General features: G+C 42.7%; 1 protein-coding gene across 4 annotated transcripts in view; it reads left to right on the top strand.

The window, feature by feature from the left end:
• tle5 (TLE family member 5, transcriptional modulator) overlaps positions 1 to 23131 on the top strand; it is a 47047-nt gene extending 23916 nt beyond the window's left edge. Inside the window, exons 3-7 of one of the 4 annotated variants that reach the window (XM_083970392.1) lie at positions 726 to 789; positions 6175 to 6219; positions 14938 to 15000; positions 15799 to 15873; positions 18277 to 23131. In XM_083970392.1, coding sequence (XP_083826518.1) covers positions 726 to 789; positions 6175 to 6219; positions 14938 to 15000; positions 15799 to 15873; positions 18277 to 18501 — 472 coding nt within the window. In that variant the 3' untranslated portion in view covers positions 18502 to 23131. Of the gene's footprint in view, positions 1 to 725; positions 790 to 6174; positions 6220 to 14937; positions 15001 to 15150; positions 15777 to 15798; positions 15874 to 18273 lie in introns of those variants that run through there. The other 3 variants (XM_083970391.1, XM_083970394.1, XM_083970393.1) reach the window with 3 other exon arrangements.
• The last annotated feature ends 4606 nt before the right edge of the window (positions 23132 to 27737 follow it).

Here is a 27737-nt window from a genome sequence, read left to right as displayed (position 1 = left end):
CTAAATCTGAACCTAAACACAGTGTGCCTGCGCATATCTTTATTTGATCTGAGTCTTATCCAGTCCTCACATCAGATGATGCCTTGCGAGACCGGCATCAGGCTGACTTGTTGACGCGTCATCCTTTGTCCTGTCGCCTCGCATAACATCAGCTCTGACATGATTACAGCTAATGGCTGTCGCAGGGACTGGGTCACAGGAAACGCACCAACACTATATTTAGATTTTTTTTTTTTTTACTTTACTGCCTCCTCTCTGATTCACAAAGCAGACATCTTGGCTAGGCACGTCTCAGGATTTCAGAATGAGTTTGACCTCTTCCTGTCAAATGACACCTTGCCAAGCTCGGTGAAAACAGTGCTGCTGACTAGTAAAGGTGAGGGGGGGTATGATGGCAGTAGTAATGATGACGATGATGATGATGATGATGATGATGGAGGGCGGTGGCGATGGTGATGATAAAGATGGTAATGGCGGCCGAGATGATGACAACACTAGTGGCGCTGCTGCTGCTGCTGCTGCTGATGATGATGATGATGAATGTGGAGGTGGTGATGAGGGTTGAAGTGATGATGAAAGTGATGACACTGCTGTTGGTGAAAGTGGAGGTAATGATGATGAAGAGCGGAGAGAAGTCACCTGGTGTCAGCACTTTAGGAGGAGGACTGTCAAGCTGACTAACAAGGTCTGACTCCGCGCTCCTCTTCTTCTCCCTCTCTCCCCAGTTTGAAGCTTGAGTGTGACAAGTTGGCCAGCGAGAAGTCAGAGATGCAGCGCCATTATATCATGGTGAGTGAAGCTGGGTGTGTGTGTGTGTGTGATAAGTGTTGTTTTGTCACCATTTTGATTATTTGATTCAAGTGTAAACTCCCTTTCTGTTGTTCTTATGTTTTCACCCTCTGTTACTCAGTTCTATTTCTTTGCTTCTCCATCCCTTTCAATGCAGTCCCTTTCTTTTCTCTCTTTCCTCCTGCTCATTTAAACATGTCTCTCTTACAAGGTTATTCCAGTTTATTACAATTCAGATCTTTTTTTTTTTTACAGGTTGTTCTATATATTCACAAAAACACACTTGCCAAAATAATCGCTCAGATTTTAGGCACACAAGCAGTCAGACCATCATGGTTTGAATAAATCCAACTGGGGATTTCAAAATTTCAGTTTTCATTCTTGTCGTGAAAATGGAATTTACAATTGATTCTTGATCCAAAATAGATTATTGGTTGAGAAAATAAGAGAGCGGGCGCTGTTTTCATGGTTTCGCTTTAGTTCATTGTGTGCCAAACCATTGGCTCGTGTTTTGTAGTCCTCTGAATTGCAATATGAAATACAACTGGTAGTTCAGCTAACTGGCCTTGTCACTGTCTGACCAAACAGAAGAAGCAGAGAAAAACGAGTGGGCGTGTGTGGCTCTTCTATGATTTGAAAAAATGAATAAAAGCATACTTTACTGAAGTGTACTCTACTGATTGCAATCTGTGGGTTCTTTTGTTGAAGTTGATCTGCCTGTTCTGGAGTCAGAGTATTCTGCAGCACTGTTACTAACATGGTGTCAACAGCATTAGAGAACGTCCTCTGTGCTGCCACCAGCGGGGAAACCCACTGTGACCTGCAGCGCTTGTGGGCACAGGTCTTTTTGAAATGTAGCCTATTTTTTTTATTGGCTAAGCTGCAGTTGACTGGAAGTTTTTATGAAGTGATGCAGTGCGCTGTGTTTCTTCAGCTCTCCTTTGTTTTGCTAATGCAGTCGTTTGGTTAATTAGTTTTTTAGTTAAAAGTTCAGAGTACCTGTGGAACGGTTTCTTTAATTGACGTACCCTCTCCTGTGTGTGTGCTAGAAAGCTGCAGAAACAGAAACATTAGTCTTTCTTTTTCACAAATACAGCTTTTGTTTACATCAGACTCAGAGTGACAAAAAACCAGAGGAATAACGGCTGTTGTCCATCGGGAGCAAACGTAAAAGTTGGATGTCGTTGTTATTATAGAGCCATAAAAGATGCAGAAAGAAGAGGTTGGGGTGAACTGGTGGGCGAACAAAAACATGGGACTTGACCACAGTAGGCTTCCTCTTCCTCATCCACGCCTGTGTCATTCTGGACGGCAGGTGCACATGACGTATTTTGTGGCTTGATCAGGAGGACTTTGTCATTTGATCCATGTTTCCTTCCATTAATGTCTCAAAGAGAAAGCATGATGTTATAAGCATCATGAAAGAATTGAATATTGGAATCCATGAATTGATATTGAACAGTTGAATTTGAGAATCACAGTAAATCTACATGTAAATCTATTTCTCCCCCCTCCCCTATCAGCCAAAACCTTTTCAAAAACAAAAATTAGACACAGTAAAATTAGACCCTGCACTATTGTTCTCAACATCTCCTCGTCCTGGCTTCTTGCCGTACTCCTTCACACATACAAACAATCCTGTGTAATGAGAGATTTCGCGTTTAGTTGTAAATAGAAATAGAAAATGTGGCTACACCGTTGGCTGGTTTACACTCAGTCTGATTGTTAAAACACAGTTTAAAAATAAAACACAATTGAAATAAACTAGAATTATCCTTTTATTATCCACTTTCTTTTTGTACTTTGTGAAGTTACTGTATGTGTGATTCCTCTCTCCCCAACCCCCATCATTTCCTCACTTCCCCCTCTCTCTGTCTGTGTCCCTCCACACACACACACACACACACACACACACACACACACACACACACACACACACACACAGATGTGTTCGCCCGGACTCTGCTCCACCTCGGGGCTAATCTCATTGTTGCTGGCCGTGGCTGTGTAGCTGTCTGATGTTTTGCCTCTAATTGATCCTCTGACTGGCTTTAATCTCATCTAATCTGTGCCGCCGCACTGCTCTCTCCACCATCAGCCAGCCAGAAGGCGCGCACACACACACACACACACACACACACACACACATATGCACGCAGATTCGCTCAGGCATTGTCAGCTTGATAGCAGCCGTTCACACACATAAATACACACATATTGACACAGGGGAACAATCGCGTAAAAAGATGGAATAAAGATTTTTTTTTTTCCCAAATGTAAAAATGTCTAGTCAAAATGTGTTGTAATATCTAAGCTCTCACAGTCCTGTGTATTTTCTTTTGTGTCTAGCATGTTTCATTACTATGATTTATCTAGATTGAGGTAAAAACTGAATTAAGCATTTTCATGGCCTACAGAGACTTGGTTGATTTCTCTAATGATGGGGTAAATGTCCAGCAGGATGTTTGGTCGCCTACAGGCTGATATTATCATCACAACATACAGAAAGGAAAATTTAGGGTTTTCATTAGTTTGGTATTTGTATTGATCAGTTTGTGCACTGGGCTTTGCAGCTGTTTTGATTTGCCCTTCCAGTTCACCCAGTGTCCTAATGAGCTCATGTGCTGAAAGAGACAAAAGACAAAGCCTTTTATGTGCAAAGAGAATTTTTTAAAGGACAAAGACAAGTGCTGTATGTCAGCCTGTCTTTTTCTGTTCTGTGTGGGATTTAATCCCTAAAATGTTGTACTGACCACCTCATCATAAATGTGTAATAAGCCTAAATTTTCAGTGGCTGCAAATGTGTCAAGCTTGCCTGAAACGGAGAATACTGCCTGGCTTTTTCATCAACCTGCTCTTTACTTACATTACGAGCTCAGGGAACATGTAAGAGGCCGGTACAAAGCACCATAAGCTGCTGCTAAGTAGTCGTGATTTACTTTTTTCGGAAGAGGAGGCACACATTAAAAACATTTCTTTATTTAGATGGATTAATCACAGATGACAGAGTGAGTTGCAACAATTTCTCAATCTATGCAAGAGTCAATTGGCAGAAAAGTAATTGATTCATTGTGGTAGACATTTGGCTTTCCTTTTTCTTTCCCCATATTTAATAGTAAAATGAATATCTTGAGGTGTAGGGATGTTCGGCAAATAAAATAAAAAAAAACAATTTGATTATATCACCTTGGCCTTTGTGAAATTACAGTTCAGCAGTTTTCACAGACATTTTAAAAAGAGTTGGAGAATTACCTGATAATGAAAATAATTGTTAGTTTCAGCCCAACCATAGGTAGAAAAAGAAATGTGGATAAAGGTTAGTCTGTTTTGCTGTTGCAGCATGGTTACCACGACAACAAATCTGAAGTTATCTACCTTTTCTGAACGTCAAAAGCGTAAGTCGGTTTTGCTCTTCCAGTGGAATTGAATGTTTACATTTCCACGGTTAAGTAGTCGCCATGAACGCATGGATCTTTTTTTTTTTTTCATTGAAATTCAGTAAAACGCATGGATCATCACGCCAACTTTTAACAATGGATATCACACAAATGGACATCCATTGCTAAAAGCCAGCGTTAATAGGTCCATGCGTTTACCACAACTATGACAACTAGTGAAACCATGGAAACGTAAACATATACCGGAAGAGAAAAACCGGCTTCCGGTTTTGACGTTCAGAAACTTGTGGATCAGGCTGTTGGTCAGTGAGGCAGCGGCGGCACCACACATCGAACAAAGTGATTTCTGTGCATCTTTTGGTTAGCCTCGTAAACCAGCCTCTCGCGGAAATGAATTTCATTTCATTTCGACGGTGAGTCGGGCCTCATTCCCTCTGTAAGCATTTGGGGTGGGCGGGAGCTGGGCGAGACTAGTAGCGTTGACAGACAACCCCATTCAGCCAATCAGCAAGTTGGTGTAGTGACGGGGCTTTGTACCCTGATTGGCCAACGTGCTGTGTCAATCACAGCGGCGACGCTGATTGGCTTGGCCTTCTGAGGGTTTCAGGCCAAACGCTTACAGCGGCAATGAGGCCAGACTCATTTCGTCGAAATGAAATTAAATGCATTTCCACGAGAGGCTGGTTTACGAGGCTATCTTTTGATTTCATTACAACAAATTACATGTTTGTGTTTTTCTTCTATTTTTGTAAGTGACAACTCTAATTGTGACTGTGATACTTCGACGCAGCGGTGTAAGCCAGACGTTACTCTGGCTGTAGTCAAGTTGTGCACTGATGCTTTTGCATTAGATCAGGTCGACCAATCTTGGACTGGATTTTACAACATAGATTTCCTCCATTTGAAACCGTCTTCAAACGTGGCTCAAAATATTCCTATAAAATCGAACCACGTATGCAACACTGTTCCTCTTTCACATGCACAGACGCACCAAGACACACACCACGCTCGTCCACGCGCACACTTTTAATCGCACTTTCACTCCATCAGTGGCAGGCCTGGCCTTGTATCCCCACAACGACCCCCCCCCCCTCCCTCACTACGCCTCTAATAGCATATCAGGTTGCCCCACTCCCCCGGCCAGCGGCAGCACCTCCATTTCCCCAGCGCTGTAATTACTTTAGGGAGCTTCCGCGTGGGCCCAAGCAGCTACAGAGAAAAAGAGAGTGTTTGTGTGTGTGTTTGTGTGTGTGTGTGTGCGTGTGTGTGCGTGTGTGTGCGTGTGCATTCACGCACAAGATAGACCCAGTGTGCGATCAAACAACAATCACGTGTGTGTGTGAGAGAGAGAGAGCGAGTGACGGAGCGGTGTGCGTGTGCGTGTGAGAGATCCGTGTGCTGTTTGTTTTCCAGTGACAGAGCCAGTCCCCCTGCAGACAGAGTGGGTGATTAACAGGGTTGACGCCTAGAGGGTGGCCCTCTCATTAACACTGAACACACACACACACACACAAGCTCATGCACACAACACAGGCTCTTTCTGTACTGTCTCTCCTTTCTCTCTCAGTTCCTTTTCCTGTTTGTGTGTCTTCTCTCTTTTTTAATATGTGGAATGCAGACAGGTTTGTGAATGGAAATATGTTTGTTAAAATCAATATCTGCAGTCTGGGGGAGTCATTAAGATGTTGAAAATGTGTCATGCTGGGTTGAGGGTCTACTTCGTGTGAAAGGATAATCTTGTTTATTAGTCTGGGCGTTTATTACCAAGATTTTAGCTTTGTGATTTATAGTTTAAGTCTGCAGTGCGCACCTCCACAGTGGAAACCTGGGAAATATTATCACTCACTTTCATCATCTGTAATTTATTTATTAATATGTGTGTTTACAGAATGGTTCTATATTGTAAATTACTACACATTTACAGGATTTTGATGCCTATGTTGTTAACGTTTTCTTTCTTTTTGTCTTGTTCACTCTTACTTTCCAGTACTATGAGATGTCCTATGGGCTCAATATTGAGATGCACAAACAGGTGAGTTTACTTTTTTTTTTTTTATATATCTTTACTGTTTTCTTTAGTTAAAGCAGATATCAGTGGAATGTTTTTGTTAATATAAGTCCTAAATAGTCCTATTTTCCGTCAGCAATCACTTACATGAAGTATTTCAGCCTAAACACGAGTCTCTCCGTCACTCTGCTCTGCTGTAACCCGAGGAGAAAATTTTCCTTGTGGGATACAAGTGTTATCCAATGAGGAGAGAGAACGGCATGAAGGGCTGTGTGTGCAGCCAAGGGATGCGCGTGAATGTGGTGACGTAGCACGAGGACCAATTGATGCCTGACAAGGGCGGGGGCTGCTAACTCATGGTGCGTTCAAAGAAACTCGTACTTTGTGTTTTTCCTTCCTGTGAAGTCATACCAGTTCGATCTGGTACGAGTTCACGGGTCGGAAGTTACGAGTGGCCGTTATAGGGAACTTTCACAGACAACAGGATGGTAAAAACACGAGCTACGGGTTACCTGGAACGCTACCAAGTCGTAGTTGTGACTTGAAGCTGTAACTTACGGTTTCAAAAGCCTGCCTTGAACGCAGCATTAGCCGAAACGGCCGTGAAGCTGATATCTGCTTTAACATATAAAACAGTTGTAGCAGATTGCTTATGGGAAAAAACTAGAACACAGAAGGATGCAATATTTTTGCTCATGGATGGACTTGATTAAAAAACTGATGGAGACAAGCATATTTACATAATCTTCATGTCTGTCTGTTAAATTTATTTATGTCGCTGTAGTTGGTAAAGGCTGTTGAACTGTTGTTGTAGATTGTACCACAGCAACTTCCACTTTCCATCAAAGTCCATATTTTTGTATTTATTTGCATATTTGTCTGAACCAGGATGTCTGAGAAAAAACATAGTGTATAAATCTTTAATGCAGCAAGTTGAACATTTGAGGTGGACGCCCTTGTAAAAGCAAATGGCTGGTTCACAAGACGAGGCTACAAACTGTTTCCACCTGTTAGAGTAGCAAAGTGATTGTGTGTGTGTGAGTGTGTTAAACAAATTGTGCTCAACAAATTGACACATTTTATTTGGATCGATGAACCATTGGATGAGCAAATCAATGCGCCTGGCACAGCTTCAATATAGAAAATCAATCAGTGGCAGCCAGTGTCAAAATATATCAGTGTATGAAAAAGATTGTTTCTACAGATACAGTAGTACAAGTTCATCAGAACAAGACTTGTAACATCCAGAACCTTGAACATCAAGTAACTCCTCACACTTTGCTGCTCTGTTGTTGCCGTGGCAGCTGTGCGTTCCCAACCCCATTCCCTCACCGCACACCTGCAGCTCACTGATTGGCAGGTGTGAATTGCAGAGACAATCTCAGAGTGTTCAGGGACGACAGAATGATGTCACCTGAGGCTGTGTGTAAAATCCAAGCACCAAGGGCTCTTGCTTTTTAGCTGTTGCCAGATCAGTTTATTCCACTCTGTATATACATCCCCACACTCACCATATTGTGTACAAAGAGGTACATCTGATTATTTCCAAGCCTTCCACATCTAGGAATGGGCTCTCTGCACAGCTCCACTACTTCCTAAATTTAGGCAGCTCCTTTATTTCCTGTTTTACATTATTGGACAAACTGATTAATCCAGGTGTGTCTGACCATTGTGACTACTCAGACACACCTGGATTAATCAGTTTGTCCAATAATGTAAGACAGGAAATAAAAGAGCTGCCTTAAAGCAGAAGTGAGTGATATATTTGTGTTAATATAAGTCTTAAATAGTTATATCTTCCGACAGCAATCACTTACATAGAGCGTTTGGACTGAAACACGGGTCTGTCAGTCCCTCTGCTCTGCTCTGAGCCGAAGAGAAAACATTTATCGTATCCTACAGTTTTTATCCAATGAGGAGAGAGAACGGCATGCAGGGCTGCGTGTGCAGCCAAGGAACGCCGTGAATGTGGTGACGTAGCGACGAGGACTGTTATGGTGCGTTCAAGGAAACTCGTATTTTTCCGACCGTGAAGTGGTACCAGTTCGATCTGGTACGAGTTCACCGGTCGGAAGTTACGAGTGGCCGTTATAGTGACTTTCACCGGTAAAACAGGTCGGAAAAACACGAGTGGGTTGCCTGGAACGCTACAAAGTCGTAAGTTGTGACTTGAAGCTGTAATTTACGATTTCAAAAGCCTGCCTGGAACGCAGCATTAGCGAAAACGACCGGATCACTCACTTCTGCTTTAAGTTCAGGAAGTAGTGGTGCTCTGCATAGAGCCCATTGCACGTGGATGTTGATATACAGTTATGTTCATAATAATAGCAGTGTGTTTAAAAAGGTGAGTAAACCTCGAAATTCTTCAAATAAATTGCATTTTAATGAACACAAATGCATTGGGGACACTGCACATTCTATTTCAAAGCATGAAAATTGGAAAAAAGTAATTGAATTTGATCATATTTTACAGAAAGTCAAGAAATATGATGTTCAAAAAAATAGCAGTGTTGACATCTGTCTTTACAAACTCAAAAATTTACTGTAAAAACTAAGAAATGCTTGAAGATTCAACTTTCCTGAGAATCATAAACTAATATTTAGTTGCATAACCATGGTTTTTGAGAACTGCTTCACATCTGTGGGGCATGGAGTCAACCAACTTCTGGCACCGGTCAACAGGTATTGCAGCCCAGGACAATTGTACTACGTTCCACAATTCCTCTGCATTTCTTGGTTTTGCCTCATGAACAGCATTTTTTATGTCAGCCCACAAGTTTTCAATAGGATTAAGGTCCGGGGATTGTGCTGGCCACTCCATTACAGGAATTCTGTTGGTCTGGAACCATGATTTTGCTCGCTTGCTGGTGTGTTTGGGGTCATTGTCTTGTTGAAACACCCATTTCAAGAGCATTTCCTCTTCAGCATATGGCAACATGACTTCTTCCAGTATTCTGATGTACTCAAACTGATCCATGATCCCTGGTATGCGATAAATAGGACCAACACCATAGTATGAGAAACATCCCCATATCATGATGCTTGCACCACCATGCTTGTGGGGGGGTGGGGGTCTTCACTGTGTACTGTTGCTTGAATTCAGTGTTTGCAGGACGTCTGACAAACTGTCTGTGACACAAAAAGAACAATCTTACTCTCATCAGTCCACAAAATATTACGCCATTTCTTTTTAGGCCAGTCAATGTGCTCTTTGGCAAATTGTAACCGCTTCATTACATGTCTTTTTTTTAACAATGGGACTTTGCAGGGGCTTCTTGCTGGTAGCTTGGCTTCACATAGACGTCGTCTGATTGTTACAGTACTCACAGGCAATCTTAGATCTTCTTTGATACTCCTGGAGCTGATCATTGGCTGATCCTTTGCCATTTTGGTTATTCTCCGATCCATTCGAACAGTCGTTTTTCTTTTTCTTCCTCGCCTTTCTGGCTTTGGTTGCCATTTTAGAGCGTTTGATATCATTTTAGCTGAACAGCCTATCATTTTCTGCACTTCTTTATAGGTTTTCCCCTCTTTTTATTAATTTCTTAATCAAAGAATGCTCTTCTTCTTAACAGTGTCTTGAACAACCCAGTTTACTCTGTTTTTCAAGGACAAATGCACAGCCAGCATATGCAGCATCAGTTGCCTTGATCCTTGAATAAGGGCCACCTGTTTAACACCTATTTTTTTCACATAATCAATGACCTCAATAATTGAACCTGGCACTGCTATTTTTTTGAACACGCCCCTTTCAGTAAATGATTCAGTTTCACAGAATCAGCAGCATGCACGTCATGCCTGTTGGGTCTGTTGGTTTTCTATACCTTTACTAAACCTTCTAGAAAAAGTTGAAAAAATAAAAGTTGAAATTCTAACAAAATCAGTGATTTATCTTGCAAGTGATGTCGGACTGCTATTATTTTGAACACAACTGTAGGTAATGAATCTTCATTTATACAATGGTTAGCCTTTATCTCTTTGGCAGTCGTTTAATTTCTTAAATAGTATCCTCTTTGATATTAAAAAAACTTTTTTTAATCGTAATTTTTCCCCAAATCAAATTAAAACACAGCGGCTGGTTCCTGCAGAGCAGTTTGAAATAGAAAAGGAAAGGAAGCCCTCACCCAGGCCGGGGAGGGGGGGAGAAGTGGATGTTGATGCATCAGTTTGTGTGGCTGAAGCTGGGGGAGTAATTTATGCTCAGCCTGTAGGAGGGAGAGAGCGATGGGCCTCCAAAGGGCCAGCCCTTATCGGTGACCTCGTCTGGTGCTGCCTGTTCACACACACACACACACACACACACACACACACACACACACACACACACACACACACACACACACACACTGTCTTATGATTGACGGCGCATGCTGACAGCCATATTGGAAGAACCGAGTGTGCTTTGACAAATGGACACGCACGCACACACACACAGAAGTAGTAGCAGCTTCCATGATTTAAAGACCTTCACAAATATGCACCCACACAAACTCTTAGGTAGGAGGCACAGCACAGGCACTGTGATACATTCAGGGCAAACACACACACACACACACGGTTACAGGCAAGCAAGCGCACACCCACATACACACATGCTCAGCCTCATGTGTGCGATTCCTCACACCCCTTTTCCTTTATCTGACAGGGATGAAATTCACAGTGTGCAGTCTTGTGTGTGTTTGTGTGTGTGTGTGTGTGTGTGTGTGTGTGTGTGTGTGTGTGTGTGTGTGTGTGTGTGTGTGTGTGTGTGTGTGTGTGTGTGTGTGTGTGTGTGTGTGTGTGTGTGTGTGTGTGTGTGTGTGTGTGTGTGTGTGTGTGTGTGTGTGTGTGTGTGTGTGTGTGTGAACATGCCCATCTCTATTAGGACATATGCTTCTATATTTGTGTGTGTGTTATTGTTCATTTGTGCCCCTGTTCCTGCATGATTGTGTTTGTGTGTATGTGTGTGCATGCGTTCATGCTTTCTTTGTGCGCAGTGTGAGTGGGTGCGGAGAGCTGCTAGTTCCATTAGAGAGAAATTGAAGGGGATGTGTGGAAACGAGTGTCGAGGAGCATTCATGTCTGGGCCTATTGTGCAGAGCCACCCCCCCCCCCCCCCCCCTCCCTCCTCTCCTCTGCTCCTCCTCCTCTTTCCACCTCTGTCTCTATTTCCCTCTCTTTCTTTCTCTCTTGCACTCTCACACATTCAATTGCTCCCTCTTGATCACTCTGTCCTACTCAATTCAAAAAATGCCTCTCCACTCTGTCTGTCCTCTCTCTCTCTCTCTCTTAGTTCTCTTGTTTCCTCTCTCTCTCCATTTCCCTCTGTTTTGTCTTGGTGAGGAGAAACAAGGTTGAGTTGCGGAATGAACTGGGAATGTGCTGAATAGAGATGTATTCTTGCGAGGTCCTCTTTGTCTCTCTGTTGTTCCGCTTTTCACTGTGTGTGTTTTTTTCCCCCTCCGTGTACACATGTGTCCTACCTGACAAAGTCTTCATCCATAGACAGGTGACAAATTAAAAGCGAAACCTGAATAAATGAGTGGAGGAACTTAACGAATGTTGATGCTTCCACACAGGTGCACTGACTGCACAGTACGGTACAATTAAGTTATTAGCATGCAATCAATGAATTCTGTGGCAGGTATAAACACAATGAGCAGGCCCAGTTGGTTCTGATTTTGTATCAAGATGGCAAAGAGGAAAACATCTAAGTGACTTTGAAAGAGGATTCAGGATGACAGTCACACAGTCCGGCCCACTTGTGAGTGTAAGATTTACAGGAACGTCTTTGAATTGTGGTCAAGACATTTGATGACCATGATTCTTGTGCATTAGTGTGATGTAGGGGAAAACAGAAGAGCAAGTGTTTCTCAGGTGACTCAAAATGTCAATGCAGGATGTGATCACAGCATGTCAGCATGAACAGTCTGTCGACAATTACATAGAGAGGGATATTATAGTAGGGCTGCAAGTGCATAAACCTCTCATCACAAAGATGAATGCACAGTTGAGTGGTGCAAAAAAAAAAAAAAAACATGGACACAGAAATGTGGGGGGAAAAAAGTATGGTAAGAAGAGTCATCATTATTCTCGACAAGTGGGCAAGTGCATGTGTGGCGTGTATCAAGAGAACAGTACATGCATAAGTGCTCGACCCCTACAGTGAGGGGGTCTGGTGGCTCTGTTATGATGTGGAGGGGGGGGTTGATGATAATCAGCCTTTATGGATGGAGTTTGCATGTTCTCCCTGAGCCTGCGTGGTTTTCTCCCCGGGTTCTCTGGCTTCCTCAGACAGGATCGGCCCCTCTAGATTGCTAGGTTGTTCATCTCTATATATCAGCCCTGTGATAGACTGGCGACCTGTCCAGAGTGTACCCCGCCCAGTGTCGGCTGGGATTGTCCTCAGCCCCTTCTCAACCCTTCACAGATGAGCGGTATAGATGTACATCCAGAATTCCTGCTTCTTGCAAAACGTCAAAGTTAATTTTCCATCTGTGTCTAGACCATAGCAGAGGGACTGTTGATGTGCTATCTAATACAGATGTGGCATTTGAAGTTCCCAGTGCGATTAACATAGGTTCAGGTTCAATGTGGGTGTTCAGAACATCAGATAATGATATAAAATGTGTTCCCTTTGTGATAGAAGGGCTTTCATTGTATGCATAATGCAACTCACAGTACAGTGTCTGCAGTTTCTGACATATTTACCTGTCCTCTGGGGACACACACACACAGAAACAAACTGGGGAAATAGCAGGAAGGTAGTAACCAATGGAGCAAAATGGTCTTTACTTCTCTCTGAAATTTCAGTAGAAGTACCAATGTATATAAAATGTAAATACAAGAGTGCAAGTTTTCAGTCTGAGGAGTAAAAGGTTTTGTGACTGTGCGCGATGTAGATGTGATATCTCAAATTCAAGTGCAGCTTTTAAGTGCGAGAGTGTGCAGTGCATTTTTGAATCTTTTTTAGACATTTAAAAGTATCAAGTCCTGCTGTACTCCTGGCAGGAGGCAGTCGCACGAGACACTCAAATAGTGAAGCTCATACAGAGACAAAACCAGGACACCCTGAGGCGTTTAGCGAAATGTTAGGTTTGTTCAGGGTGCCTTCCATGCTTCCTTGAAACACATTTTAAATCAGCTCAAACATATTTTTTTTGTCTGTGCTTGCTTTGCCTTTTGAGCCTCCGTTCTCAAATGACAAAAGATAAAGCTTATTTAAATTGGTTTAAAAAAGCAGACATCTACAGCAGCAATTAATTCAGTCCGCTGCCAGTCCTTCATGTATTTGTCCAGCTTCCCAGCCCAGTATTATATTGTGTATGTTTTGTGTGTACACATACTATGCTCTTGTCAGTGAATGTGTGGTTCAGAAGCACTTGAGGAAGGCTGGAAAGAAGCAGAGGAAAAATGTAAAAGGAGGACAAAAGAGAGAAACAAGCATTCAGATCGGGGGAAAAAAAAATCTGAGGGAGAGACATAGAGAGGAAGATGATAAAGAGCAAGAATAAAAGAAGAGACAGACGCAGAGTTGCGGGGGATAAAAGAAACAGACAGCATAAAGGGCACTGAAAAAGAGGAAGAGTCGTAGTTAGCATGGTTTGAGTCCCGCAGAGACATTTTAGAGAGACATTTCAGAGATGTCAGGGAGTGTGTATGTGTAATGATGAGCAGATAGGAGTGAAGCGCTTGATGGGGAGTTGTGCTCTGCATGCCTAATGACTGTTAGGAGGGCCCCTCTCTCCTCATCGCGCCACGAATTAGGCTCTAACACAATTACTGCTGCTTTGCATATCTCAGACGGATTGGATGATTACCAACCAAATGTGATAATAGACCTGCATGTGAGAAAGATAGGAAGCGTGCATGATGAGAAAGGGGAAAGAGGTGTGTGTGTGTCCGTGTGTGTGTGTGTGTATGGCATGGATGATGGGTACACAGTGTGTGTGAGTGAGTGATTGCGTTTGCGTCCGAGAGTTTTGAGAAAGAGTATTAGGTACAAGCAACTTAATTAATGAGCCGATAAAAGGATTCTGATATAGCTGATATGTGTAAGTGTGATTGTGTGTGCCCGTGTGTGTGCCCGTGTGTGTGTGTGTGTAATTGGCGCAAGATATGTGTGCCCCCCCCCCCCCCAGTTTAGGAAGGTCATAGCAGATGTTTCCCATACCAATGAGAGTGTGGCGTGAATCGCTGAACAACAATTTACATTGAATGCAGTTTAAAGGATGATGTGACGTCTGCTGGTGTGATTCTGGTCATTCTGTAGTTTTTCTTGTCCATCATCAACAAAGACCTAACCAACAATGTTTTAATCCAACTAACACATCAACATGTTAGTTTTCATTAACAAAAATGAAGTGATTTTAGACACTTTTTCATTGTTTGTTTGTTTTTTCATCTCATCTTGGGAAAAGAACATGATTTTATCATAGGTTTTGTTAATGAAATTGTAACTGGTGTTGCTGCCGTTGTTGGCATGTTGCTTACAGTTTCTGTTCACATCTGTGCTGTCAATACACTGAAGAATGACAAATGTTTCTTTATTGGCAAATGAAAATCCAAATCCGCTTTTTAGATGTCCCTCACTTGTTGTTTTGGATAAAGTATCTGGCAAATGAGTTGATGTAGAAGATATAGAAGGACCCAAGAAACAATTTTAAACAGCTGGCTTTGGTCTTTTCATTTGTTGACTGTTGTAAAAAAAATTCAAATAGTGGCCATATTATCCTTGAACTAAATGAGTCTCTCCCTCCGCAGGCTGAGATTGTGAAGAGATTGAATGGGATCTGTGCACAAGTCCTCCCCTACCTGTCTCAAGAGGTAATCACACACACACACGCACATGCACGCACACTGAAACAAAGACGTCACTAACCCCGTGACCCCCCGCCCTATTCCTTACATCCTGGAATGAGATCACCCTCATTCCCGCCTCATTACCTCTCCACCTCTGTGACCCCTCTCTCTCAGCTTCCTTCCCTCCTCTTCTCTCCTCTCCACCTCTCTCCTCCCATCATTCATCATCACTCGCTTCCTGTGTTCCCTTCCACCCCACTTTCGCTTTATTCCTCCCTCCCCCACCTTGACTTTCTGCCATATTCAATCTGCCCCATCCTCCCAGTCTTCTGTCCTCCCCTCCCCCTCACAGCCTTCCTCCTCCATCCCACTCCCCCTTTTCCTTTATACATGTGTGTGTTTGTGTGTGTCAGCATAATAAATGGTTGTGTGATTCAGATAAGCCATGCTCTTATCTGCCCAACAGGGGGTTGACCTCCACCCATTACAGCACACCAGCCGACCATACATCCACCAGTGTCACACAAGGCTTTTTAGTGCATGTGTGTGCGCGTGCCGTGCGTGCATGTGTTCGCTTGACTGGATGAATAGCTGAATGGTAGTGGTGGTGGTGGGGAAGTGCAAGGCAGGGGGGGGGAGCATCACCAGAGAGGATTGTTGGGTCTCTGTTGGGACGACTGATATTGATCTAACCTTTCCACCTCTCTCCCCACAAACTCTCCTCCCCTTGTTTCTGCTTCAATTTTTATTGTCTCCCTCACTTTCCTCCTCTCATATTTGCCCCCCACCCCCACCCCCACGACCCTCATCCACCGTCTCCAGCACCAGCAGCAGGTCCTGGCGGCCATAGAGAGGGCCAAGCAGGTCACTCCTCCAGAGATGAACTCCATCATAAGGGTACGATGTTCCAGCCTCAGGCCGCCTGACGGTCTTGTGATGGCTGAAAAACACAGTTAATGATTGTTAACATGAATTCCATTGTTTTCATTAATGATCTTCTTTATTTATTGGTTAATTGTTTGAGAAATGTTTAACATCTACAGTTTATTTCAGAGTTTATTCTGTTTCACAAAATCTTCATCTTAAATAAGTAAGGGTTATGGGAAATGCAAAGTCTACCCAGCTTCTTTGGCAATGATAATTAATGTAGCGGTTAATCAGAGTGCAGGGAAATTGATACTTTGATTGTTGTGGCATTTTTACTAAGTATTGCATAGTTTCGCTTATTATGTCGTCACTTTTAAATAGCACGTTCATGCCAAAGAACAGACACTGGTGATGAAAGAATCTGTGATGCTCACATCACAGGCTTCAGTCTGTTCAAAACAATGGAATAAGGATAAAACTTTTTTCAAACTTGTGTCAGCATCGAGTGAAAATTAAAATACAACAATCTTCTAATAAATACTCGCTTTGTGAAACATAACATGTATTTGTTGTTTTTAGCGAGGTTATGTTACTTCAGATCAGTTCAAAGGAATTCTTTTATAGGACTGCTCCTCTAGGACTATTACAGTGATTTAGTATTCTAATAATGATAATAATAAACGTTATTTATATAGCACCTTTCATATGCAAAATGTGGCTCAAAACTTCTTTTAAGACAAGGAACTTGCAAGAGACAAAAAAAAAAAAGTCAAATCTGATGCAGCTCAGGATTTATTATCCTGATGGTTATGTCCCTACCTTGAATGGAGTTAAGGGCTACAACTTATAATTTCTCCCCTTATATGGTTCTTTCTTTCTTTCTTTCTTTCTTTCTTTCTTTCTTTCTTTCTTTCTTTCTTTCTTTCTAAAAAGCCCCCCCCAAAAAACTGTGAAAATGTCTGTAATCATTTCCCAGAATCCAACATGACCTGGTTTCTTTGGAAAAATAGCACATGTATCAAAAAGATATTGAAGAATAAGAAAAGGACAAAGGATCACAAATGACAGACTGCAATTTGACTTAAACTATGAATCAGTCATCAAAGGAGTTGCCTTTTGGTGATCAACTAATCGATTAGTCAACTGATGGTTGCATATCTAGTTGAAACTCCCATACTGCAATACAGAAGCCCAGACCAACACCACCCTGATGAACCATCAATGTTATTTTCTCAGATGTGAAAAATACTAAAACAGGCTACAAAACTCTTAGCATGACAAGTGATAAACTTCATGGCTCACTTTTTTTAGATTGTATACCAAACTATCATCTAACCCTAACCCCAACAGACGGGTGAAATTAATTGACCAGAAAACAACCAGGTTATAACTAAATCGTTAGCTAAAGTACTGAATTTTTATGGATGGTGGTGCATAAGCTAGCTGCAATCCTTCACCCGTGTGCCTGTAGTGCTACGTCAGCTACACAATCACCATCAGCCTTATGCTAGCTAGCTTAGCTACTCCATCACGTTAGCAGAGCTTCAGTATTAGCTCGGCTGGCTACTTCATCATTTTATTCTGGGTCTGGTGTTGGCTAGCCTACCCACTCCGTCACTGTGATTCATCTATGTGTCTGCTGCTTCAGATTCAGGTCTGCACAGGCCTGTATGTGGGATCAGACCTGTTTTCCTTAGGACTGAGAGCCACACAGTTTTTACCCATTTACTTATTACTATCAATGTCTTCTGGTGATGGTGGCTAAGAGACCATGCCATACCATAAATACTTCATGTGTTCCTGCAGGATGTAGATCAGCGGGGCTTTGCTTATGAATGCAAAGCAGAGGCTGAGCGAGCTCGTGGCAGTTAGACGCTGTTTATGAGAAGTCAGTCAATGTTGTCATAAACATCGTCCCACTGATGTGTCATCATGTTGAGTGTGAGCACAGCGGGGGGTGATTAAAGTGCAGCGGCCTGGCAGGAACTATTTGTCTTTATATTAATATGAAATACACATGTCTCCCATGGTGGGCTTTTATGTGCATTTTTATATATGTTTGATTTGATGTTTTGATTATGTGTCCTCTGCTGCAGTATGGACATATTTTCATTTTTTTAATACTACATAACACCCTTGTTCTGCACATGTTCAACCCTTTTCTTGGTGTTTGAGTTGTTTTCCTGGAATTATGTATAGAAAATCTTTCATCTTATGCCAAGCATGTATTTTAGCTATCCATCTGTCCTATTGTGCTTGAGCTATTAGTGCTATGCCTCAGGCGTTATATATTAAACTCAAGTTGTGACACATATATCAAGTCTGTGCATTGCAGATTTTGCATATCCTACATTGTCAGTGTTTTGCAGTGATTTGTGTGCCGTATCCGTCCTGCTGTGTCTAAGTTGTGTATGGTTGTCTTCCATGCAGCAGCAGCTTCAGGCTCACCAGCTGTCTCAGCTCCAGGGTCTGGCCCTGCCCATGACCCCCCTGCCGCTGGGCCTGAGCCAGCCAACCCTCCCCGCTGTCACCACCTCCTCCAGTCTCTTCTCCCTCTCCTCCCTGCTGGCCTCCCAAGCCCAGCTGGCCAAGGAGGAGAAGGCGTCACGTGACGGAGTCGACAGCCACCGTGAGGAGGACGGAGACAAGTCCGATTAGATGATGTTTTCCCATTCAGCTCTGTTTTTATCCAGAGACCTGGATCCCCAGATTCAAGACCCCTTGGCCTACAGGCTCTCCCCTGGTCTCCCTCTATCCGACTTTAGCTAGCATGGGCTTTAATCCCATCACCACAGCTCCAGCTACAGATCCCTAACCAACATCCATAATTGGGGGAGATACAGCACGTGCCCCTCATGTCAGACCAGACCTTCCTTCATTTTAACAGTACCTGGATTATTTCTTTATCTTCCCTTCTCTCTTGTCACCATCACAGTGTCTCGCTCACGTATCCTGTGTAATTTCTTCACTCTTTTTTCGTATAAGATAAAGTTTAGTTTTTCTGTGTTTTTTTTTTTTTTAATCTGGACTACTTCCTGTTTCCGTTGCTTCCTGCCATCCTGTAGCTCTGTCTCTCGTTATGCTTAGTTTTTTTTCTTCATGCCTCGCTTACTCCCACACTCCTCCACCTCTTCCCTCTGTTCTAAGCGGGTCATTCTTAGGCAGCACTGACCTGTGAGACTGAACGCACCGTACTGTTGGTGTCAAAACAGGCTAAATGTTAAACAAAGGGATTCTTTGGCAAGTTGTAAAACTTGTTGCACACAACGCAGGAGTCCTGCAAACTCACTTTCCTAAGATACGGTCTCACAGAGATCAGCAGTGTTGTTTTGTTTTTTTTGTTATGCTTTTTTTGTTGCTTTTTTCCCTCTTCTTTTTTAAATTGCATGCATTTTGTTCAAGCTAAAAGTTGATGAGTTTAAACGGTGAATTGTTATGGATCAGAGAAATGTTTGAATATTGCCCTAATGCACGAGCTAAAGAGAAAGAAATATTCCTCTTATATTGCTTTCTACAGCGACTGTCACATCCGAACCAAAAACTGCTGCTTGTAAAGCAGAATCATTGTAATGAGAAGACACCTCCAGACAAACTAGAGATTTTATGTATAATCCTAAATTTATATGGAGAAAGGAACAGCACCTTCTTAGAGCAAACTTCACGCTGAGAGCTGTCAGGCTAGATAACAAACCCACCTTAGTAAGTAATCCCCCCGATTTACGATCCTTCCCTGACCCTGCGAGATGCGTCAGATAAATCCGCCCAGCACCTTAACTGAAAGGTGACATTTTCATTAGAAGTTAAACAGAGCTGAGGTCGCAACAAAAAGAACAGACACGCCTCTCGACTCGTGCACCCTCTTCCACCCTTTTTCATCTTTAATGTGCACGAATATTGGAGCTGAGACCGAGAGGGGAGAGAGAGAGAGAGAGAGCGACGTGCATGTTGTGTGTTTGACAGCAGAGGGCAGCGTGCATCTTTGAAGAACCGTCCTCCACGTAGTTCAGGCCTGAGCCAAAAACAAGGAGAGGACGGTGACAGAGTACAGGCTGTGTCACAAGGGGAATGTGTACAAACCTAATATCCAGAGACTACACTGGTGACATTAATCTCTGCATGCGGTCAGTCCCAGTCTCTGTCATGATCCAGTACTTGAGGAATAGACCTTGGTCTCTGTCCCTGCATTAAGACGGAAACATGGTCCCTTTGCAAATTCAGCTTTACACTGTGCATTTGTCATATATTAAACAACCACTACACTGTAATGGTGATTGGTGAACATCAACATAACACTGAGTGGGAAATCTCAATGATAACGAAATTACATCAGTTTACATCAGACACATGAAGCACCGGAAGCTTCTGCAGCTCTGATGCTCTCCCTCAGCCCTGCACACCTCCACTGGTGTGTTCAATGACTCAGTCACCATGTCTGATTAGACTTTTCCTCTCAGGTGGAAGCTGCGTGTATGATGTGACGTCACTAAACTCTGGCTGTGTCTAAAATGTCCCTTCACTTGCTGCACATGGCACTACATAAACCGTCTGCTTTTGTAATTGAACATCAGAACTGTGTAAACGTTGTAGCGCCCTCACAGCAGTTAAAACATGCATCATACAGTGTAATTACAGTGTCCACAGCTTGACTTATGCAGGGGACATTTGCTGCTTTTTATTCTCTCCCTCATTAATAATAATAATAGTAATGTTCAAAATTTTCTCTCATTTCTTTAATGGCTACCTTTTGAATAAAATAAGAAAAAAAAAAGATAACTCACTGTACAGTAACCTAATGGCTGTTTATAGTATGGGGAACAATGAGTGAGGATGTGTTTTCAGACACAATGTCTATGGTGATAAATAATGAAAGCTGCAGTAATGTGATTTTGGGATGGGTTTTTTAGAGATTGGACATGTTCCCCCAGCACTCATTAGATGACTTAAGACAAGTGTAGGACTGAAGAGTTGTGTGCACTGTGTGAAGGTTGAAAACACTGTGAATCGACAATAAACCACTAACATTGTATTTGGATTTAATTAGTCCTGGCTGATATGAGGAGTTTATGTCCCTTTGGCTTTCAAACATTTGTAGTATTAAGGGCAAAGTCAGATATGTCAGAGTTCAGACTTAATCAGTTTGCCAAACACAAAAGCATAACAGATGCAACTAAAGTACTAAAAGTGTTTGGCTGGCTATAGACCATTTTCAAATCTTTACCAATTTTAAAAATGTGCGAGACCGAGAAACGCTTTGAACCTCCTAACACACGCAACTCCTGATCAGAATTCACAGAAACTCACGTGATCAGATGTGACTTCATAAGAAAAACAGTTAGTCAGCTGCCTGTCCTGACGTTCGCTCGTTTGTGCAATGAAAAACAAATAATCAGCGAAACCCGCCTTATACATTCAATTCATTGTACAAAGCTGGAGTTGCACACGCAACATCCGGTTGGTGACGCTTCTCTGTCTGCTTCCTCTCGTTGGGTATTTTTGTCAGAGGCGGCCTCATCTGGGATCGATTCAGGATCAGGGAGGATCAGACACAGTCTAGAGCAGTAAATAACTCTATTGACACATTACACTTGAGGATAATAATAATTTCAGACATGCCTCAAACTGGGTCGCCCAAATCTAGCCTAAAATTGTCTAGTGTGTGGCTAGCCTTAAGAAGACGTCAATCAAGCACAGTTCACACTCATCAGCAGAATCCTGAGAGGAGGTCTGACTAGGCAGCAGAAGTGAAAACACCTGTGTGAGAAGAGACGCTGCTCCTCTCTGCAAATGTTCAGGGTGTTTCACAAAACACATTTCCCAGCAGAGGTAGCCTCAGTGGTGTCAGTCCACAAAGATTGCTTCATTGATTATCAGTCAAGTGATGGACTGTGTTTGTATGATTTTTGATTCAAAGGCAGCCTGTGCATTAACACACACACACACAGACACAAACACAAATAAACACAATAGATATGAAGAGTTTAAATAATTTTACACTCTCAGTGATTACCGTCACAATGATGAAGCACATTTTATTGTTATAGTAACATTACGACAAGCGACAAGTAAAATTGCTGATTCATGTGCAAATTCAGGAAGTGAAAAATATGAAACTCAAATGTAGAGGAATTTCAGAATAAAAGCCTTCATGAGTCCAGGAGTTGAGATGCTACTCTGGTTATGACCTTGGTGGGGCGATGCCTTCAATGTTGTGTACAGTATGTATGTGAGCGAGGTGTGTAAACGGTTGTACAGGTTTGGCCATCAGCGATGAACCACAGAGATGAAACGCGTTGCTGTTCTTACCACAAACGCTACAAAACGTGCTATTCTGCTTGTGAATTAAGCTCGCGGCACATCGTCCTCCCATCTAGCCACATACTGTATGTATCTAGCTACATACTGTACTTGTTGTAGTGATATGCAGAGCATGTAGACAAAGCGACACAAACACACACACATACACCAGTGCATGTCTGCAGGGAAAACAAGAGATTGATTTCTTTCTAGTGGAGACGTTTCTTTTTTTTTAAAAAGAATGTTTGGTCCAAATTTTCAGTGATCAATGCACTTGTTTTTTTATTTTCTTTGTGTTTTTTTTCTCTTTCTTTTAACTATGAATCGATATGAACTAGATCCAGAATTACAAAGCTGACGTTATAAACATACAAATGAAAAATTCTATGTATTTGTTAAAGTAGTAGGAGGTGCTCGCCTCTGTATACAGTTATACATAGAAAGCTTTATGTGTATATGGCTGCATCTTCTCTTGTCTGTCCTGGATGATTCTTGTGCTATTGTGTTACAAAACTGATGTGACACCAGGGGGGAAACTGCAGTACGTTGACCTTTTGCCCTTTTTGCCCTTTGACCACTTTCCTTGTCTCCGACACCCCCCCCCCCCCCTCCTCCTCCTCCCCACCCACCTCATCCCCTTTACTCCCATGCCACATGCCCACCCTCCCAAACTTTTTGCCCCCATAGCGTGAAGCATTGTACGCGTTTTGAGCTTTGTAAAGGTCTTTTTTTAAATACTTATTTTGTGTATAATGTAAAACCTGAAAGTGTGTACTTTGGCAAAAAAAAAAAAAAAATGTTTTGTGTCTGAAATCATAGCTTCATTTAAACAAATAAACAAACAAAAAAAAAACTATTAAAAATTACAACAAACATTTACTATAAATAATATGAAATGTTCTGCAGTAAGGAAGGACTTCTGGTGCCTTACAAATAAAGTCAATCAAATCATAAACTGTTCTTTTCTTCTTTGCCTCACTGTGGTGTAAGTCTTGTGTTTCATATATTACCCTCCTTAGGCAGCCATCAGTTCCAGTTGGTCTCATTACAGTGTAATAAAAACCAACTTGCAGAGATGTAAAACACAGATTGAGTATGTGATCCATCATAGTAAACACTCCCATCTTTTTTGTTGTTGTAGTTCTGTGATGGTGGCGGTGTGGCTGCTAGCAGAAACGGCAGGTTCACTTCAGGCAGGATTTGGACTTGGCAAAGTGAGGTACTGTTAGTGATTTGTGGCAAACCCAGGAATGGAGCATCCCTCGTGCCTTTCTCTCTCCCTTTTCCAAACAGAGGACCTTATTGGTGTTACAGATGTGATCGATTGCGTTGGATTCCAGTATTTACCTTGGTTTTTCCACTGTTCCTTCTCATAAACGGCTCCCGAGATAAGCTTGCCTTGTGGTGTTTTCTACTTTGTCTTCAAGAGTGATAATAGAAATTGTTTTAGGGCATTTTATAAATAACGTTGGGTTTTTATGCATTAAAACATCTTGGTATTTTATAGCTGTCTGTGCCACCAGACAGTTGCCCACTTTATCTAATGTAACGGTCTGCCTGTGGCTGCAAAACATATGCAAGAAACCAAAATCACATTGTCTTTATTACAACATCTCTACTCTGCCTTGTTTGTGCTGGTTTTCATTTTCATGTTGAATCCTTTTTGGCCGCTGAATATTAAATTTATGATGTTCAACAAGGAGAATTTTTTTTTTTTTTTTGGAAACAAAAACATTCCCTGCCCCCAAATATTGCGTTACTATGCAGCAACACATGAACACAGCTTTGGCAGAAATGTCAAATAAGATGTAATTTGATTTTTGTTGCTTCCTGAAAATGACTAGAAAGCAAAGGCGATCTGGATGCAAGAAAACAATCCAAAGATGCAACATCATTATGGAAAAGCAGATTAAAACAAAATGAAATCCCTGGGAATCAGTGATGATTATGGAGGAGGGCAGACATCCAAACGTTTCCTTACAGCTGGCAGATTCATCTGATACCTATGTGAGCTGGATTAAACTGGTTTCGCATGATGTTTTCCAGATTAAAACATTGTCACATGATCTTTAGTTTACAAGACTGACTTGAAATTCATCCCAAAATCAAACTTCAAAATCTGATTTATTGATTAATTAATGTTCAAGAAGTGTTTTCAGATCCGTGAGTGCACTGATTTTTGTCTAATGACTACAGGAAGGAACGACTGATGGATGAATTCAAAGAGAGAAAGTGGTGATGATGATGATGATGATGATGATGATGATGATGATGATGATGATGATGATGAAGTCTTCCCACGCTGCCTGAAGGTTCCTGTAGTTCACAGCAGATCCACCAGGAGGAAGTGTTGATTTACGTTTAGCAGCACCTGGGCTCCGAGGGGCCAAACCAGCAGGTAATTGCTCTGAGATATTCTCACATGTGCTCCAGTGTTTGTGTGTCACGGTGGGGGGAGGGGGAGGACTTCCTGTTCTTCTGTTCTTTCTGCTGCCTTGATGGAGATTTATCTATTCTGCTGCGCGTGTTCCAACAATTGATGTGACATCTCTGAGACGCTGGATCACGGCCTGTTTGGCACCGGCGTATAATCTTCATTTAGACGCTCTGTATATTAGTCCACAGACATACACGCATATGCATTGACAGGCAGGTGAGATGGACATGCAGTGGATGTTTTATTCTGTGTGTGTGTGTGTGTGTGTGTGTGTGTGTGTGTGTGTGTGTGTGTGTGTGTGTGTGTGTGTGTGTGTGTGTGTGTGTGTGTGTGAGAGTGAGTGAGTGACAGCAGGTCGTTGCTTTTCTTCTTCATTTCCTCCTCTGTCTTCTCACTTTTTCACTTTCCTTCCCCTTCAATCCCTTCCTCTGTTTGCCTTTCCCCAGTGTGTCCATGCAGACAGATGAGTGTGTATGCCTGACTGTGTGTGTGTGTGTGTGTGTGTGTTCAGAGATAGAAAAAAGAAAGAGGAAGGCTTGTGAAACCTCAGAGTTCCTGTGGTTGCAGCCCTCCTTCCTCTCGCTCCCTACAGACAGCTCTGGATCTGACACTTAAATAAATATGAAAGTGCCCTATTTTTTCTCTCTCTGTCTGAGGATTCACACACACGCACACACGCTCCTCACAAGCAGCGACACCGAGGCAGCAGCAGCAGAGAGGAGCTTTTCTCTCATCCAGTTTTTTTTCCCCATACTGAGCACATTAGAGCCTGTGGAAAAAAGATAAAGTGCCACAATCACGCTCAAGTTGTTTAATTAGTGGCACCTTAAAGGATAACGCTGCTGATGGTCGACTGTGTATTTTTTCTGTGGCACAGGAAGTAGAGCGAGTCGTCGACTAATTACAAGGTCGGTGGTTTGATCCCCAACTCCTCCAGGCCACATGTTGAAGTGTCCTTGGGCAAGAGACACTGAACCCCACGTTGTCCCATCAGTGTGTGAGTGTGTGTATGAATGAATGAGGCTTGTATTGTAAAGCACTTTGAGTGATGAGTGACTGAGTCAATTTACCATTTACAACAAATGCAAGAAAAAGCACGAAACTGACAGCAAATTGATGCCTAATGATAATAAGCAAAAATCATTATCTAATTTAATCTGATCCATAGAGTTCCTCTATAGTGCAAAATATATTAACACATTAAAGAGCCACATCATTGCAGTCACTCTTTCCTGCTACTGTAAATTCTCACCAAATGTGTATTAATCCACCATTGAAAATAGTCCCCCAAAAACATAGTTTATTCCTGTTTGAGTGATATTTGCTTAAGACTACAGTGGTCAGCCATTATAGGATTTGATGAATATATGTTTAAGTTTCGTTCTAAAAGAGCTATGCCTTCAGTTAGATGGAGGGCTGTGTTATTGTTTCAGGTCTTTTTCAGGGACTTGTGTCAAGTTACCATATGTTCTCATTTTGGGGTCGTATTTTCCTTTTTTTTCATTCTGTTTCCCCTTCTCAGCCTTTTTCAGTCACCGTTTCAGATCACATGCACAGTGAACTACTAAATATAAACTGAAGTAATTGAAGTAAATGAATAAACATGGGAGAACAAAAGGTTGGGACAAATTAAAGGGGGGGGGGGGGCTGCTTGCTCACAACTCCATTTTGAGACCAAGGACGCACCCTATGATGAGAGGTTCGACACTAATGAAGGGAAGCCTCAGGCAGGCAAAGTGAGCCCAGCGCTTCAGCGGATGTTTTTCTCACTGCAACATGAATCCATGGTGCTCAGCTCACTCTTTTCTGCCGCGCACTTCACGTCACTCACCTGAAAGCCACACTCTCACTTGCTGCCTGTGCCACTGCTTTCTGCTGCTGCTGCTGGTGTTCACACACAGTAGCTGAACTGAAGCCTCACCGCCGCCACCTCCGGCGTCCACACACTGGCTCTGAGTGTTGTCATCACTACCGGCTCCCTGATGTGCCGAGCTCGAAGCCTCTGTGTTGGGAGAGACGAGGTCAGAGCACCAGATGTCAATGCTGTGCTATTCTGCTGTTGCATGATAATCTGTTCCATGTGAGGCGTCGGAGTGAGTTTCATTTTGAAGGATCAAAAGTCAAAAAGTTTGGGAAGCAAAAGCTTTAACAAAGACACAAAGTGTTGGTCTGAGAAATACAGGAGTACGTGTAGTGTACACTGTGGACACGGTGCTGATGGGAAGGCACCAAAGGCTGCAGTGGAAAACAAGGTTGTGTGTGTGCGTGCGTGTGTGTGTGTGCGTGTGCAATGATGATTATGAGACTGAGCAAAAAGAGAAAGACAGAAAGAGAGAGGGAGCAGAGAGAGGGAGAGAGCGAGAAGCGTCTTGATTAATCATGATTGACTCATTCAGAGCCCACTCGTCTTTTTCCCCTCGCTCCCTCTCTCCTTTATGGCTTGATTACGGAGATGTACTCTATCTCTCATTGCCTCCCCTCCTCCGTCCCCTCGCTCATTTTTTCTTCCCTCTCTCTCCATCTCTCTCTGCATCCAACACTCCCTCCCTCCGCAACCCCCGCTGTGCTGGTTTATTCATCCATCCCCAGGAAAGGAGGCTGTCAATCTCCGTCTGCCGCCTCTCCATCCTCTAACCCGCCGCACATCCCTCCATCCACCCATCTACCTCTCCTATCCATCACTGACACTCTCTCTGCTCTCTCTTTCCTCTTCCTCTCTCTCTCTCTTTCTCGGTCTCACTTGCTCCTGCCACTCTGAGACTCACATATACTACATTTTCTCTCTTTCTCTCTTCAAAGGCTTCCTCTATTTATCTTCATCCCTCTTTTCTTGTTTTTTTCTTCCTCTGATTCCAGTGATCTGTCGTTCCGCGCCCGTGTCTGTCAGACACACTCACAGGAATGGAAAAAAGCAAATACACAAACTTAACTTTGCATTCTTGCTGTCACTCTTTCTGTGTGTGTGTGTGTGTGTGTGTGTGTGTGTGTGTGTGTGTGTGTGTGTGTGTGTGTGTGTGTGTGTGTGTGTGTGCGTCCCCTCCTCTTTCGGCCTCAGCTGGAGGAGCAGTCAGTTTTGACACAGTCCTGTCTAATACAGATGCTTCCAGAGATGCACCATGGGAAATCGTCTCTTGGCCTGCCTTTCTAATCTTGTCTTCTCTCT

This window comes from Trachurus trachurus (assembly GCF_905171665.1).
Source record: "Trachurus trachurus genome assembly, chromosome: 4".
Lineage (NCBI taxonomy): Eukaryota > Metazoa > Chordata > Actinopteri > Carangiformes > Carangidae > Trachurus > Trachurus trachurus.
This window is presented reverse-complemented; position numbering and strand designations above follow the sequence as displayed.